Below are 18,028 nucleotides of genomic sequence, written 5' to 3'. Positions count from 1 at the left end.
ACAAACAAAGAGTCCTTGCTAAAGTAAATAATACTTTATGTATGTGATATTTATGTGCACAATAGTAATGGTAATATTGTAAATACACAATCGTCGTCAATAGGAACCATTTCTCTTTACACTAATTCACAAAAAAAGTCAGGACTGGTATGAACGGGTATGACTAGTGTTTTCTTCATTTATTGGTATGTCAGGTATCATTTTAACAGTATATCTATTAAATCTTTCTGAACATTTCTAAACATCTTTAGTGCTGTTTGAAGGTGTTCTAATAATTATAAAAACTGGTTTTCAGTTGACAGTGCAAATGGTAAAAACAGGCAAACCACAGAAGGATCCTCCTATGTTCAAAAAACCCCTGCAAAAATAAATTACAATAAATATATTAATATTTAGAAATTCTACTTTTGAATTAATCTGTGCTCATTTCCTTCAATGACAATTATTAAGGATGCTGTATTTACTACACATCAGTAGCAACCATCAGTGTTAGAGCATAGTAGGTAGACTTCACTGGTGGTGTTGAAATAAAATATAAAATACTGTATTTGTATCAGTATCAGCTGAAATATAATGTCAGTATGTCAGCAAAACATCAGTTCAGTTCATCCCTAATATAATTATTCCATTTCAGTAATTAACAGCAGCAGTTTGTGACCAGACAGACTTAACACATTTACAGTAAATGCTAAGTCAGTATGATCTGACTGAGCCCCTAAACCCCCAGGACCCCATAGTCTCAACCCTGACCTGGCCGGTATGTGACATGACACACAGGAGGAGGTAAGAGACACCCGGGACAAGCTGGATTCTCTTTCCATCTGAGACAGGGGTGTCCCATATCAGGGCAACACTGGATCCCACGCAGCGGTGCTGTTAAGTGCTGTGACACTTTGAGATATAAGGGGAGCACGGAGACCCATATTGGGAGTCTCGCACTCGGTGCTCTTTCTTTTCGTCTTGCTTTATTGAGTCATGTGATAGATAGCCACAATATAATACGTTGCAGAGAATTATAAAGTATTGCAGCATGATTTACTGCTTCTTAAAGGAATAAAATTAAATACACATGGAGCAGAGCTGGAGGGTCTGCACGCATTGTTGATGAATTTAACTGACTCTCCGCTGCTGTTCCTCTCTTTCTTTTTCTCTTGGTTTTAGCTCCTGGTTCTGTTGTACCTTTTGACGTTCCTGGGACACCTGTGCAATGGCCTTACTTTGCTCATCATCAGTAAGAAACAGACATCACCCGCTGTAAATACGGAAGCTATTAACATACTGGTTGTCTGTCACATTAACTACTCTACTTTTGGTCGTCTTTCTTCTCCAGGTGTGATCGCTGTCTTTTCTCTGCCACTTTTCTACAGACAACGCCAGGTAATAACTCTCTTAATTAATACTTATTACTGTCATTTTTACTGGTCCTTCATTTCCATATCCATAAACATATCTTTTTCTGTTATTTCACAGGAGCAGGTGGACACCTACATTGCAAAAATCCAGGCCAACTTTGACAACATCAAGGACACGTGAGTATGCTGCCATCTTCTGGCACAAAGTTGCCATCAACACAGGTCTACTGGTATTCTGCTACTGAGGCAGTTAGTGCGGTGGCCCTGAGGGTTCAGCGCACTGCAAGTTAAGAAAACAAATGCAAACAGACAAAACACAAGCAAATTAGGAGAAAATGCTTGGCAGCACATGCAGAGTAAGAAAATACAACCAAATACAGAAATTCTGCAAGTAGCACAGACAGCAACGGAAACTGTTTCCAGGCAGACACAAGAAAGTGATGAACACGGCTTTGAAAAGTTCCACTATGGCTTGTTTTCCAGTACCACTTATGGATAGCAGCCTTCAGTAACTTAAACAATCACAAATCCCAGCCGTGTGACAACCGTGTAGTGTTTTGGCTTAAATAATATTTTCAATATGTAGTCATAGACTTCTTTGTGTTTGTAGGTTATTGTTGGTTATAGAAAAGTGTATGGGCTCATTCCCCCTGGACTTTTGGACTGCCTGGAGACAGTATTAGGATAATTGTTGGGTTAAGTGTTCTATTGGCTATAGCTAACCTATAATCCGGTGGCACGTTAATAGGCAGAAAAAACAACGTAGATGTTAGGATTGATCCTAAATTTGTTGACCTGCACAAATATTCTATTTCTGTTTCACAGCTTTCAAAGACTTGCCCATGGTGGTGGCCCTCCTCCTGACCCAACTCCCGGTGGCGCCAAACCCAAAGGCCAGTAAACGCTGATGGACAATAACTTAAAGAAAAGCTTCCCAGAGTTACAGGCTGTCACTCAGATGTCTTACCCAGCAGTCAGTGCTCCAGAGAAACGGAGCTCCAGAGACTGGGGAAGGGAAGGGAGGTTACTTAATAAATGGACAATGATGAGGATCACGCATGGTACTTTATACTCTAACTGTATCTAAGTTATGGGGTCAGAGGTTGGGGTTTTAGGTTAAAACTTAATCAAGGTGTATGAATCCTGGATGAGACTCTTGCTGCTGGCGTCAGAGGTGGAAAGATTCAACGACACAGCTCGTCACACGTGACCATCCTTGGAAATACTGTTTTTAATATGTAAAAATGACTCAAGAAGTGTCTTAGATTGTTGAGAGCTATAGTCCAAATGAGGTACTAAGACCAGGAAGCTTCCACACCGACAGCTACTCACCAGAGAAAAAAGGGAAGTCAGTTGTTAAGGTGATTTAAGTGAGGGGACAAATACAGGGGTTCATCATTATTCATGGCAACATAAAAAAAATGGCAATTAAGGATGCATGTGTCAGCGCATTTACTTTTCTGGCTGCATTTTCATTCTCATGACAGTTTATCTGGATGTATGCAAGTGTGAGTGTGTTTGTGTGTGTGTGTGTAATTCCATACAGCTCGCTGAAATGAAACCTAAAAGCAATTAAAGTCACATTTCTTAATCTTTATTTTTGCAAAACTTTCTGTTTCTTCTCGTCCACATATACTTTCACTCACACAGCTCATTCGTTTGAGTTTTTATTTTTTTTATTTTATTGCTGGTCATATTTTCTCATGTTACTTCATTGCCTTTAACACTGGGTGTTGCTTTTCCTCGTTCATTGATGTAAATGGGAAGTTGAAAACATAATATTCAGAGAGATAGAGATAGATTTCTCTGCTACGAGTTCAATAGTAAAGATGTATCATAGATGGAATGAAATCACTTGACAGGAAGCGGACAGGAAGCATCGAAGGTGTCAGTGTTAATTTTGGGATGGAATGTATCGATGATACAAAAAGTGCTCTCAGATAAATCTCCTCTCCTTAATGTGATATGAGGGAATGTGGGCGTGAAATACAGCAGGTGCCTTTCTAACTGCAGGTTATAGTGCATGATCTGATTCACAGTGCTTACAACTGCTGGCAACAGCTGACAGCAACTTCCCCCATAACAAATCACTTCTCATTATCGGACCATTGCCTTCCTGAGAATGGTGTTTTGTATGTGTACACTACTTGTGTGATAGTACATGTGTGCCATGACAAGGTATCTTATACAGAATTGTAAGTAGATCCATTTTAGGAGTAATAAAAGTATTCAGGATTCTCTGCAGCTCAAGTCCACATTTCCCTTTAGCGCTTGCTTTTAAACCTCCCACCAAAATGTGTCTGTTACTTTGCCTTATTATCGCATAAAATACCTGTGTGCTGCACTGAACGCATTGTTATGTTAACAGACATGATCCATGAAACCCAGTCATGATGGCCATTAGCCTTAGACATCATGTGCTGCTTAGTATTGGACCTACAGTAGTTGCACACACACTGGCCTCCTGTAGCAGTTTCCTGTACTACTGCAAATGTCTTTTATTCCAAGAGAAACTTCAGCAAAGAGAATGGCGATAACAATGAAATTAAAGATACTCATTTCCTTACCTATATCCACACAGCTTGGCATATAAAAAAAAGGTTATTTTACCAACATCTGTCTTGCCAAACTATATTTAAATAAAACTGCTGTTAAACTAGTCAAACTCATCGTTTTTCGTAGAACTGTCTCACTAACTCTAGGCTACCACATGCTTATGTTTTATATTTGCTGTGTGGATGAAAGATAGAATCAGTCAAAACAGGAAAGTAACTAGTAAGTAGTTCGTCTAGTTACATGCATTATAGTAGTACACTGATAATTTTGTATTGTTGAAAATAACTAGAGTTTTAATCTTGGAAAAATAAACACGCTGAAACAATAAAACAAATGTGAGGGTTTTTTTACACACTGTAGATAGATTCATGAGAGATGTTAGAGACTGGACAGAAACACTTAGACCTTATTATAGTTGAATTCCTATCATTAAAGGTAAATGGACTTTTAGTAGAGGTTGTAACATGGGACCCGTATTTATATAAATTGTACTTGTACACAATGGATTATCAGTGTGGACCCACAGAGATATCTGTATGGGTTCATATACATTATTGTCAGACTAAAAACTGAACATAAACTGTAGGGATATTATATTAATTGTTATGTTGTAGTTACAGATGTTTCTGTAGCTTGGTACCCTGTTTGTTTCTGATCCATCCAGGGTTGGTTATTCTATTTTACCTGCAGGAGCAATCTGATTTAAAGTATGTGCATTTACTAGTGGTGGAATGTAATTAAGTGCATTTATTCATGTACTGTACCTTTTATACTTCTAATCCATTATATTTTAGAGGACAATATTGATCTCTGTACTGAAGTGTGTGCAATTCATAAAGATGTTTGCATATAGAACATATGAAGAGAAAATTAATTTAGAGTCCTAATCAATTCCACCTCAACCAACTACAACATTAAAAATTCAGCTTGGACATTAATTCATTAGTAATGATAATCTAATGATATAATAGAATAACAGTCAGAAGAGACATTTTTCTGCATTGAGTAGGCTACTTTTACTTTTAATACTTTACATGTTCCTGATTACCTACTTAATTCGGTATCATTTTCAGTGCAAGATTATTATTATTTTACAGTGTGGTTTTAGTAGCTACTTTACTTCAGTAAAGGATCTGAGTACTTCCTCCACCACTGGCATTTGAATTGGGCCCCTTGATATGTTCCGCTTGCCTTGTGAGTCTTCAGGTATTTCAGTTTCGTTTTGCTTTTGCATTTAACCACAAGGAGGCGACATAAGTCAAAACATTACTTCCATTCCAGTTTTCAAGTGTGTCTGACAGGACTAGGACACAGAATCCGTTCAGCCACTGGACAGTTTGAAGAACTACCCAATCAGAGGGAAAGTTACTTTTGAATCAGTCCATTTCTTATACAAATTGAGATAAATGTTGGTCTTGTGCTGTACTGCAGCTACAGTCTGTGGCCACTGGCTGCTCCTTGACTCAGCTGGCTACAAATGAAAAAAGGTCAGGGGGTCTGAGTGGGTTTGAAATTTCAGTAGTTTATGTATCATGTTCAAAATTGACATCAAGGTTGTCTTCTTCTCACTGGTGAGGACAAGTCTGGACTTGCTTGCACAGGGTCAACCTCCATGAGCTCATGGCAGTTAGTTGCACTGTGTAGTTGAGATTAACTCAGTAAAAGAATAAAGATAAATGAAATCAACTAGCAGAAAAAAGATAAACTATGTGTGGTCTTTTCTATTCTGTTCTACCCCCCACCCCCAAATAACCCAGTCTAATCTTCTGCTTCATATCTTCTAAAAGAATAAACATTTTATGACACAGACTCTGTCAACCTCTGTGTGTGTGTGTTGTGTGTGTGTGTGTGTGCAGAGCATCGCTGCTGGGAGGTGAAGTGGGTGGGGTTAGTCAAATCAATCTGGACATAAAATGCCTCAGACCCGCCCTCGCATTGTAAACTGCAGAGCCCCAGTCTGTAGTCCTGGTGGTAATCTGTCACTGTGGATTTGGCAGCGCGCAGGAGAGGAGCAGAGGTTTTACGCACGCTTGCGATCAGAAGCATTTGGCAAACTTTGTATTAGAGAGGGGATCCTGTTCTCATGGTGGGTCCTTCAACTGCCTGTCGAGGAGAGCGCAGTCAAGTGCTGGCTGATTGAATGTCACCCCCAGTCACAATGGATTACGGACGGACCATGGCTCCTCCTGTCCCCCCGCACAAGGCTACAGCAGCCCGGACAGGGCAGGCGCAGGAGCGGCTGCTGAAGTGCATCCTGCTCGGAGACGGAGCGGTGGGTAAAACCAGCCTGGTGGTCAGCTATACAACGAATGGTTACCCAACCAAATACGTCCCTACTGCATTCGATGACTTCTCAGGTAAGAAAATATTGCCATTTTAATGAATTAATAGCAATTAAATAAATAGGGAGATAGGAAAAAGGAATATCATCCCTAGAAGATAATATAGTTGTATAACTGCACCAGTCCAGTTAAAATGAGTGTAGGCTATAGAGATTGGACCCATCAAATTTGGGGTGAATTCTGGTGAATGAGACTTTAATAAAGTTTTTTCCACTATAAGTTGTCTCTACCTGCCTGCCTGTCTCACTAATTTCCACTGAACTCTTCTTCAACTTAGCCAGTTTTGAGAGCAGTCATTCTGCCATTTGCTGTTATTCCATTGTTATGATAGACGTGTTTGTGTTTCCTGTTATCTGTCATCCATCAGTGTTAATGCACACGAGTTATCCTCCCTGATGTATCCCGATTTCCATATGGCACGGTTCCACGTTCCAATCTGTCTCACTAGTCCCAGCAAGCTTTGTTTACTGCAAAATAATAGGACAGAACAAAACCCCTTCAAAGGGAAAACTTGTTTAAAACGGATCAGTGCTGGCATCAACAAATGAATGAAAAAACACCAGTGACCTGTTGATCACCTTTATTGCTTCATGATCACATTAGACAATCCCTCTTTAGCTTAAAAACTGAAAACCTAACTCTGTCTACATATGACCACCAGCTGTTGTTGTTACTGCTGGAGTGTAAATATATGAAAAATCACACATTACCACATTTTCATACTTATTTAGAATTAAAGAATAAATACTTGACATTGTATCCTGTAAACTGACTTTTAAATATAAACATTTTTGTCATTAATCTCAGTTAATTCTCTGACATTATACTGATGAGCAGTAAAACGAGCTACTTGGCCAACATAAATCCCATAAAACACTTGCTGAGAACACACACCACCCTCAGATGAGCGCTGCTTCAACCCTCCCATACAGAACAGAGAGCGTCTCTGGTTCAGGGGTTTTGGATTGCACAACTCTGCCTATTGTTGTCAGCCTTGACCCGCGAGCCCTCTCCTCTATACTGGAATGGGCACATCTGTTGCAGTGGCTCAGAGGCAGAGATTGTCTTTCGCCCCGGCCTGACAGAGAGTGATTGTGCAGTTGGGGCCCTTAATGGTGATGTCACTTCTCGGTGCCCGGAATCGAGAGCGTCCTCTTGAAAGCCGACTTCTGAGCACTTACGCAATGCCACAGGTGGCAGAGACACAGAGGAGTGGGAGGCTGGGAGAGGGGACGATAAGAGGGAGTTTTGGTCCAGAAAATCAAAGGAGTATCATATGTCAGGGATTAGGAAATTACTACACAATGGCTGCTCTCTCTCTAGCTTTCCCTTCTTTCTATCCTCCCGCTCTTTCTCCTTGCTTTTGTTAAAGCAGGGCACTGCGATGCCTGCCCTACTACTTGAATAGTTCCAGCAAACTCTTTGATCAGGTGGTATGACCGACCACACACTCCAGGCGTATTATAAATGTTTCCATGTGCCCGCTGCCTTGCATTGTGCTCACTCTTCTGAAAAGAATAAATGGCCCTATAATGAAACTCGCTGTAAGATGACTCATCCACTTTTCCAATCTGGAAATGAGGCCTATTGGAAGAGAGTCACTGAACAAACAAAATCTCCTCTGTTTTTACCCCCCACCCCCTATTAGACAACCTTGGAATGGCCTCTGTCAAAACACAATAGAGAACAAAGCTCACAGAGTGGTCCGAGCGATGGTAAAGTGTTATGGTCTCAACAGTAACTGGCAGAGTGGGTGGGCGAGACAGAGCAGGCTGTCTGCGAGCTGGAAGAGCTGAGCAGGGGGTCTTTGTGTTTTCAACTGGCAGGCTTTTGTTTATTCCACAGAATATTCTGGTGGGTAGTTATGTGTGTGTGTGTGTGTGTGTGTGTGTTAACTTCTAAAGTGTCAGGTGGGGCTTTATAGCGTACACAAGCTTAAAGTAATGTTGACAGCTGTGACTTATTTTCTCTGTGCGTCTGTTTTTGTGTCCACAGCTGTGGTTCAGGTGGATGGAAACCCGGTTCGACTACAGTTGTGTGACACTGCAGGACAGGTGAGTTTTTGTTCACACACAAACACAAATTGCACTTGACTCAATGGATAACAGTTGGTCCACTGCTTTGTCTGTGCTGAAATATCTTAACAGCTATTGAGTAGATTTGCCATGAAATTTTGTGCAGACATTCATGGCCCCTAGAGGATGAAGCCTGAGGCGATTCCCTGATTTTTCATTTAGTCTCCCCATAAAGTTCACATTTCCATCATCCACCACCACACATACAAATATCACAACAACTACCAATATACGTATTTTCTTCAGGATAATAACTTTGGTGATCCCTTAACTTTTCATCTAGTGCCCTCGTCAGGTCAAAGTTTTTAATCTGTCCATTACCTGCAAAGCTACTGACATTCCAAATATAATTGTGAATAAGCTTAACATCAGCATTGTCATTGTGAGCTTTAGCATTTAGCTCAAGGCTCTATTGTGCCAGAGAACAGCTTCAAACAGAGCGTGGCTGTTTCATGTTACAATAGAATATATAAATCTTTTAAGCCATTATTAAGTATACATGGCAAACATTCACCTCCTCCAGCCTCCAGCATGTTTTTATCGCATCTTGTTTTTTTTATCATTGTAAATCAAACACATTTAAAAATTGGACTGTTGGTCAGATGAAATTAACCATTTGCGCACCTTGAATTCTAGGATATTTTCACTTTTAAAATTATTTGATTGTTAAAATATTCCTTAGTTACTGTTTTTGTGTTTTGCCCATTTGGCCTTTACTGCTTTTCATTCTTCATATGGGCCTCTTACATGCTATTTCAGGTAGCTCATCTGTATAGAAATGGCAAAAAAATCTGCTGTCAGTCTTCATCTGCAATGATAATAACATTCCTCCACAGGATAGTTTGCATTGACAGAGTACTGAAAGGGAGGGAAAATCCCGTAGGTTAGACTGGAGGTGACAAAGCAAAAAAAAAACAACCTGAAAAGTATTCCTCTCTGTCTTTCTGCTGTTAAGGACACAGGGAGCTGGCCCGGCAAAAGTTATTGACTCATTATTATGTTGGTACTGTTAGGGCAATGGTGGAATGAACAGGTTGTGAAAGAGTGTTTTTATTTTCCCTGAAGCATGTGTGGTTGCTTCATAATCCAGCTCAATAGAACCCTGCCCTGGGAGCAGCATATTTGACATTCACAAACGCTGCGAGGGCACTGCCAGTTCTCCACAAAATCAAAGACAACTTGGCTGTAAACTGGAACGAAGCATTTGAACAAGCCCCTAATACGTGTACAACCTCACAGCATGTTGCGAGCTGCACACTGTGTTAGGACTGCATGTACACACATATGCACACGGACACACACGCAGACAAGCTTGGGCAAACACAGGCAGATAAAAGTCGGCTAACGCTTACTGTACTTATGCAATTTCATAAGAGGGGAGCTTGCTCCAGAAACAGGTTGGGGTGTGCCAAAAAAAAAGAGAGATGACAGAGAGAAGTAGAGAGTGAGTGAGCCGAGACAGAAAGAGAGAAACGGTCTGGAGAAAAATGATAACAGCTGCTGCCAAAGCTGATAAACAAAGTTGTTCCTTACTCAGAGATGTTGATGTCTGTATATTCTGCAGATGGACCTACGTCATTAGATCGCAAAAAGTACAGCCAAAGTTTGTGTGGGAAACTCACAAGTTGATAAGTGTCCATTGCATTTATTGAGTTTCAAATCCACATGTTGAAACAGCAGTTTGCTTCTGCAGATTTGGTTGTGTTTTAAACTCAGGAGACGACGCAGAGCATTGTTTAGGCAAAGGGGGATTAGGAGATGTGTGCTGGAAAGAAGAGGGTTAAGAGAAAGAGGGAGAGGTTTGTGTCAGGTTTCTGCCAACCTTAATCTGTGTTCTCAAGGGTGTGTGTCTCCAAAGTGTTAATTTAAGAGATTTACTAGATGATATGAGTGGGCAGGGCTTGTGTATACTGTATATTAGCACAATATAATCGCCATTTAGACAGCTTTTGTCATTGAATGGTTATTGGCACAGTTCCCTTTCCTGTGATGTGATTGTACTTGAGTGTGTTGACCAGTGAAATGAATACTGAAAGTGCATTAGTGTGTGGTCAGTCTGGGTGAGAAGTGAAACGCTGAATGGAAAAGGCTGGGTATTTTTATTTATATCATGGTCAGCACCACATTGATAACTATCTGTCTTTCTGTCTCCATCAGGATGAGTTTGACAAACTCCGCCACTTCTGCTACAGCCGGACTGACGCCTTGCTGCTCTGCTTCAGCGTGGTCAGCCCCGCCTCCTTTCAAAACGTCTGGGAGAAGTGGGTCCCTGAAATCCGCCGCCGCTGCCCTCTCACGCCCATTCTCCTCGTAGGTACACAGTGCGACCTGCGGCAGGATGTCAAAGTTCTGATCGAGCTGGCAAGGCGGAGGGAGAGGCCGGTGCTAGAGGAGGACGCCAGGGCGCTGTCGGAAAAAATCGGGGCAGTGACGTACATTGAGTGCTCTGCGCTGACGCAAAAGAATCTGAAGGAGGTGTTTGATGCAGCCATCGCTGTAGGGCTGCGGCACTCTGACAGGAGAGCCAGGCGGGAGAGGAAGGTCCGCAGCACAGCCGATAAGATGAAGATGCTCTCCAAGTCCTGGTGGAAGAAGTATGTGTGCGTCCAGTAGGGAGGGAGGATCCGATTGTCCTGTGTCTGATGATAAAACTGGAACTGCTGACTTATTGGCGGGGACTGAGTTGGATGTAAGGACTATTTTTACGTTCACCTGGACGACCCCAGATGTGGCGGCCAGAATGACTTTAGTTCAGCGGAGCAATAGTTCAACAGAGGCAGTGTGCCTGCCTGAGCTGTAGAGTGGGGATATTTTCCATTGTTGATGCCTAAAAGACAGATAGCATAAGGCTGTAACCACTGTCTGCTCCTCAGAGCCAGTCTGAACTGTTAAATATGACTGTGACCAGCATTCAACCAAAAATGATGGAGCTAATAAAGTTTTATGGCGCATGGACTGCATATCATACTGGACGTGTCCAAAGGAAATGTGAGCTGACTTGGAGGGGAGGTGTTCAGACGGTGATGTTATGTACTAAAAGTATACTCCTCCTGTTTGTCTGATTTGATACCCTTCTTTAACTAAATATATTATTTTCTATGTTCTACACTGTAATTCAGCCCCCAACACATCTGATGGATCATTTTTATTTTACTGAAATCAGAATATAAAGTTAATATAAGCTGCTCAGCTTAAACCCCCAATCGAAGATGCAATAATTTTACCGTTGAAAGTCAAAGCCAGTCGTGCACCTTGTTTCTTAAATGAGAACTTATTCAACTAATTCTCTTTCGGATTACAATCAAATGTAAATGAGTATAAATTCTTCTTAAATCTATAAGTTTTGGGGATGTGAAACTGTGGTTTAACATGTTGTAGTCCAGCTATTCAGTTCTGTATAACTGCAAGCTGGTGCAGGGATTTCTCTACTGTGCCACATTTTGAAGTGTTGATACAACTGCCACACAGCTAGAGGTCTGCGAGCTCCTCACCAATACACACTTACTACGGTCGATTGACGCTATGAAACATGGAAGGTTTAGAAGTTTCAGTCATTCACTTTGACTGAAAAGCTTCACTAAAGTGTAAAAAAAAAGCCTGTTTCATAGTTAGTGATAGTCATAGGTTGCAGCAATAAGTTGGGTGGTACCACTGTACATTGCACTTATCACACAGTCTAAACACATCACTGAAGACTTGCCATACAATGGCCTTTGGACCAGTGGTGTGAATTAGATATAGAGCAGGTAAATGCGTCTGTGGTGCTTGAGATTTGGGTTTACTCAGAGTCACTGGAACCGATCTGCATGTTCCCTGCACCACTGGTTTAGATGGTCACAGGGTCTTTTTCAGTCATTGTACTCAGAGCCTTAAACAGAAAATTACCCATCTTTGTCGGTCAGTATATCGGAGCTCTCTCCTCTTTTTGAAATGATGAAATGAGGTGAAATCACCAAAGAGACTGATTCTATATTTGCTTCTTATTTTTCAGAAGCCTGTCATTCAGCTCTGTCTATTTATCTGTTCCTTCTGGGCCAATAACTGATCAACAGCAATAAAGAGCAGATGCATGGAATATTTTATGTCATTATGTATGTTACATAGTAATCATTTATGATGTTTGTAATGTCATCAGGATAAATCTGTGTGTACATATATAAGCGACATTGGCTGTGCTGTCCAACTCTAAATGGTACTTAACAGTATGAGTGTTTCAGTTGGTGTCTGAGAGCAGTTTGTTGAGCTGTATGAGCGGAACAAAATAAAATGTGAAATATTTAACCTGTTTTCACTGTTGACTCTTCCATGGAGATATGGTATCTTCACTGTCACACTATAGAGACAATTATGTGATGATAAGAGTGGACGACACGCTTGCCTCCTGAGGTCAGGTGTCTTGACAGATCTCATATGTTTTGTATGTAGAATATAAGAAAGTGGAACCTGGTCTAGTTACAGAGGTTTCCAACCAAAATGTAGGTTATTGCCAAAAGTATTCCTGCAGTCTTACGAAACTTTAACGTGCCTTAAGTGGAAAAATACATTGAACCATATGAATAAAAATGCACTATTAGTTGAGGGTGATGATTTGAAAACTTATTTTAATGCATATAAACTTAAATTTTACTACTACTACTACTACTAAATTTTAATAAATTAAAAAACACACAGTGGCTGTGTCCAAAATCATTCACTAGTTAGTTTAGTTTAATTTACATTACAAGAAGACATGAAATCTTCCTTAACTAAAAGATTGGTGAAGGCTACTATATAGTCCAATATATAGCATACATGCATACTGTTGTCTTAATGTGTAAAGAGTTTATTATATTATTATACACTATATTTGACTTAAATTATCCCATAATGCACCAGAGAAAATAGTGTACAATTGATGGCCACTAACCATCATGCATTGCTGAGACAGAAAGGAGATAAAATACAAAGACAGCTGCTGGATGAGTAATGACCTGAGTAGTTTTTAAATTTTGCCATGTGATTCACCACATAGTCCTCTACGTATACAGTTTCCTGTATAGTGACAGTGAATAAGTAAACATTTTCAGACACAGTCTCACATTTTTGCAAAGTTGAGAAAGAGTTAAATGTGATTTCAAAGATTTATCCTCAGAGGTTTTGTCGGCATCCAGACTTCTAACTATGCAGGATCAGATGATTATAATTGCCTGAAATAGGCTTTTCCTCCTATTCATAGCTATGTGTCTACACCACAGTATACAACAATGGGCAGAGAGTGACAGTTAGCTAGGTATCTTGTACTTGTTTAGAAGCGCTAATGATAGGGTAGGCAGCTAAAAGAGAGTTTGTGTCGTCTGGCAGACTGCAGATGAGTATGTTGTCCGGCCTCAAAGTGGGTGAAACTAAGGCAAGAGTGGTGCCAAGTGGTCTAAATATGATAGTCAGGATGGCTCCACTTTCCACCAATATTTTAGCAGGAAACCCCATTGTTGTTTCCTCACAAGGTAGCCATCTTGAGGAATGTCCTGTGATTAAGCATTGTGGCTTTGTTTGGCTGTAATACCTACTCCTCTGCTAGGTTATTGTCTGTGGTCTGAATCTCGAGCTGTCAGTCATGAACACAGACAGGAAACTTATCGGGGATGAGGTCTACACCTCTCTCAGATTTCATGGCCAGATTGTTAGACTGTGTATCCATGTGCAAGTGTTTCTCTACTAATTTAGACTGCTTCGCTTAATCCAAATACCAAAACTGTCCCTGAGGTAGAAAAGTGAATAAATACTCAGCTCAGCTTAAGCAAACACATGTGGGGGTATTTGTGTAACCATATGTAAACTTAAATCGTAAAACATCAATGAGCCAACATCACCAAACCCTTTAAGACTATAGAATTTGTGTGGAGCTGAAAAAATATTATCATTCAGTGGTTATCCATGTTTGCACTGGAGCCATTTTATGCAGGTTCAGAAGCAAAACCAACATTTAAATGGCCCGTGGGTTGATCCAATGGCTTACACTGTGGCAGATATTTGGTTTAGCCCTATAGAGTTGCTCTGTTTCTCTCCAAGTGGATTTGGAGCTCTAGTATCTGTTGTTAGTTTAAAGAGGACATTTGCTGATGGATTAACCAGGATTGTAGAAATACTGACAACCCACAGTTTTTGACTAGCTACCAACCAAACTCAAACAAAAGCAACAATAGCTTCTCATCTAATTCTTGGCTGTCTTGCCAAAGGAGATAGCTACTACCTTTATATCTGTTCCTTCAGCAGGAAACTGGAACCAGCTGATTGTTAGCTTAGCTTAGCATAAATACTGGAAACTGGGGAAACAGCAAGCCTGGCCCTGTCTAGTGCAAAATCCCCATGAAATCACAAACACACCTAGATTTTTGTGTAGATTAAACAAAAAAGATAAAATGTGTTAATTATTATAAGAATCACTGTTTTTAGTTTTTATGCTAATTTAATCTAGGCTGCTTCATACTACGCATATTTCTTTAAAGGTTCAACTATTCCGTTAAGATCTAAATATTAGATATTAGAATCCACCTAAAATAAAACCAGCATGTGTAATATGTAATGGTAAAATATAAACTTACTGAAGTGTTACTGGTCGCTACGCTCCTAGGTGGGAACCTTTAAACTAATGATGGGTGAGATAATGGTGTAAAATGGGTGGCCCAGTCACTGTAGCCTGCTTCAGCTTTAAAAACTGATGGTTGTTGAACTTTTCAGTCCCATAAACCCACTTTCTTACATAACTTCTGAGAATCATTTAGGTAACAAGTGAACTCTGACTCCACATGAAAGAGCAGCTCTGTAATCAGTTTTGATGTCTTAAAGTTGGCGAGGGAATTCTCCGGCACCCCTGAGATAATTGCCAGCGTAATGACTGGAGCTCAGCCCATGGGGCTGGATTACCGAGAGACATTAACAAAGTCGATCAGGTCTGTGGGGTGGGAAGGGATCCAACCAGTAGACTGTGGTCTACTTTGTACATTGTCTTTAGGATTAACTATTGCCCAAGCTCTTGTAATGTGATGCAATATGTCTGGGGCCCCGATTAAAAGACACCCACACATAGACTTAACCAGCGATTGAGTACAGTTCATTATTCTTGACAGAAATCTGCTTTCAAAGTATGTTTAAGACCTTAGTCTGTCTTATAAGTTACTTAAGTGACTTGTTCTCATATGATCACAGGACTGTAAGCGTTAAGTGCTGAGTCTCTAGTGTGACTGTGGCACAGAGGTTTACTGAGAGATGAGAATGGTGTTAAGGGTTCAGTGTGCTTGAAATGTATGGAACCTCAAAATTTTCAGGACCTGCTAACAGCTAATTCGGCAGACTTTGAATGGTGCCTCAGTCATTACTTCTGCAAACTTTGCTGTTCAGACACTCAGATGCTCCATATACTGTAGGTGGTGAAGTGCCAGTTCACCGGGTCAAAAGTTCACTCAGACACACATTTTCTTTCCTGTCCACTGAGTAGATTTTGAAACATATGGAACCAGACAATAACCCTTTCAGTGGGGTGGATTTTGAGGTCTATGTCGCAGTGGAAAGCTTCAGTTAGTACAATGTTCCATGTTCCTTCATTATCCTCAAATCTGTCAGATGGACTACATCATGCTGCACTGAGGCCCCCTCCCCCGAAGGACCACCACTCTTTTACAAAAGATACTCATGCAGTGTCCCAAACAGTTAAGACACTGGTGGGGTTTTCCCCCTTTATTTAACCTTTGTGTCTTGATTTACAGAATGCTTTGTGAGATAATAATCACCAGACTTTGCAGTTCGCTTCAGCTGAAAGCATTTTGGCATCTTTTAGGTCACTGTTTTGATTTTATGACCCACATACCGAACATTCGGTTCACTTGCTTTCTCTCCTGTAGACTGTGTATGAGCTCAAAGAAGGTTTATGTTACAAAATAAGAGAATCTCTTTGCTTATATGACATTCATTATTTTTTCACTAATATATCTGAATGTGGGTCATTGGTGGTCTTGAGGTCTTGGTATTTACTGTAGTGCTGTAGTACTTCAATGTCCTCACCACCTGTACTGTATTACACCAGTTGAGGGGAACTGCTAAGCCAACACATAGTAAAAAGTACAAAAACAAAGGTCAAACAGTCTTTTAGTCTGTCTTTTAGAAATCATCTGTAAAGTAAACAGAGATTGCTGGAAAGTGAGAAATGAAAAGCAGAACATCTGAATAAAGATATTTATCTGAACTCTCTCCTCTTTTCTTGTAAGCACTACAGCCACCGACTCACTGTTAGCTAACACTGTGGTTGCAGGAGTAGCCCGTCTGGCATGCTACAGTATGGCGTTGCTGGCAGGATTATGTTTTAATAAGCTTATATAAACACCCCCCACAGTGTGGTCTCATTATGGGAAGCTAATTGAGTCGCTCTGTCCCGGGGTCATTGGGTCCTCTTTGAACAACTCAGTGTTTTGCTATAAAGAGGCCCATCTCTGCCTCCAGAACATCTGTCCTGTGGTTTGTGGAACATGTGTCTTTTCTTCAGGCAAACTGTTTGGACGTGAACATCTTTGTATCTTTGCACTTGCACAATACAGTGTAATTATTTATTGGTGCTTCAACTGCAGCCCCAAGGTTCAGTCACATTTTGAGGATAACTATAAAAGTGTCTATAAACTACAATACCCTGCTGCTTAAGCAAATTCTTTGTAAAGCAATTTAGCCATTTGTCAACCTGACATATTTTCTCCTTGTTTCCATGCCTCTGACTGCCCTCTCAAAGCCTTTCTGGTGTTTAGGTCTCTCTGTCTGTCTCAACAACAGTTGGGTTGGATTGCCATTTAAATGAAGTTGATTTTGTGGTTTTCAGTTAAATATCTTGATGGATGCCATTAAATCTGGTTCAGACATTCATGTGCCCCTCAGATTGAATTGTAATAACTTTGGTGATCCCCTGGCCTTTCATATAGCACCATCACCAGGTAGCATTTATGCTAGTACTAGTACTTTGGTTTAATGTCCAAACACCTGCAAAACTAAAGACATTCCCATCAGCCTCAGCTTTCCATTTTGCAAATGTTAGCATGCTGATATCATAATTTAGCTCAAAGCACTGGCCTACAGCCTCACAGAGACAGCCTGGCTTTAGGTATCTTTAATTTGTAACATAGTTTTTGTTCCTCTTTTATGTTTTTTCTTTCCTTTATCATCCTTGTTATGTGCAAAGACATTTTCTGATTACATTTGAAGTAAAAGGTTCATGCAGCACGCACACACTCTGTGTCCTTGTCACATGTCTTTGCCTTTACAGTATATTGTTTTTTAAAGAGGTGAACAAAGATCTTTATCTGTAATTTCACTCTGTTTATGGCTGAGCACACAGCTGAAAAGATAATTAACCTGTTTCAGATACAATGAGTTGACAGAAGTGGCTCCATATCTGTTCCTTATCTGCAGCTCTGCAACACAATAGAAACTCCTCTCCATTGAGGATTGTGGTTAATAATTGACTTGAGTTATGTCAGAATTCTACATTTGTCTTTAAGGTTCAGCTGTAAACATTCTGGGTTTATATTCAAACACTCTCCAGATGCTGTGTGCTTCTTGATAAGGAGAGCATCTGCTGTTTGCAGAGCATCTCACATTTCCTGCACTGTACTTGGTTTCGGTGTTTAGTGCCAAATTGTATCTGGGGCATGAAAAGTAGTCCTTCCCTGACTCTAGAAAGTGATAT

At 40.5% G+C, this 18,028-nt stretch overlaps 2 protein-coding genes across 2 annotated transcripts in view; both read left to right on the top strand.

The window, feature by feature from the left end:
• The window catches only part of rtn2a (reticulon 2a), a gene marked incomplete at its 5' end in the record, with an annotated part of 5,744 nt that extends 1,793 nt beyond the window's left edge, over positions 1 to 3,951 (top strand). The window contains 4 exon segments of the mRNA XM_035680116.1: positions 1,162 to 1,231; positions 1,331 to 1,377; positions 1,471 to 1,529; positions 2,178 to 3,951. Coding sequence (XP_035536009.1) covers positions 1,162 to 1,231; positions 1,331 to 1,377; positions 1,471 to 1,529; positions 2,178 to 2,253 — 252 coding nt within the window.
• A 1,865-nt stretch (positions 3,952 to 5,816) lies between these two features.
• Positions 5,817 to 11,920, top strand: rhoub (ras homolog family member Ub). The gene is made up of 3 exons (XM_035680117.1): positions 5,817 to 6,265; positions 8,246 to 8,304; positions 10,483 to 11,920. The coding sequence occupies exons 1-3, from the start codon at positions 6,049 to 6,051 to the stop codon at positions 10,936 to 10,938; spliced, it is 732 nt and encodes a 243-aa protein (XP_035536010.1). The 5' UTR covers positions 5,817 to 6,048; the 3' UTR covers positions 10,939 to 11,920.
• Positions 11,921 to 18,028: the final 6,108 nt, after the last annotated feature.

Source organism: Morone saxatilis, unplaced genomic scaffold (assembly GCF_004916995.1).
Source record: "Morone saxatilis isolate NCDOM2014 unplaced genomic scaffold, NCSU_SB_2.0 Contig8, whole genome shotgun sequence".
NCBI classification, from domain to species: Eukaryota; Metazoa; Chordata; class Actinopteri; family Moronidae; genus Morone; species Morone saxatilis.
Note: the sequence above shows the minus strand (reverse complement) of the source record. Positions and strands in the feature narration are given on the sequence as shown.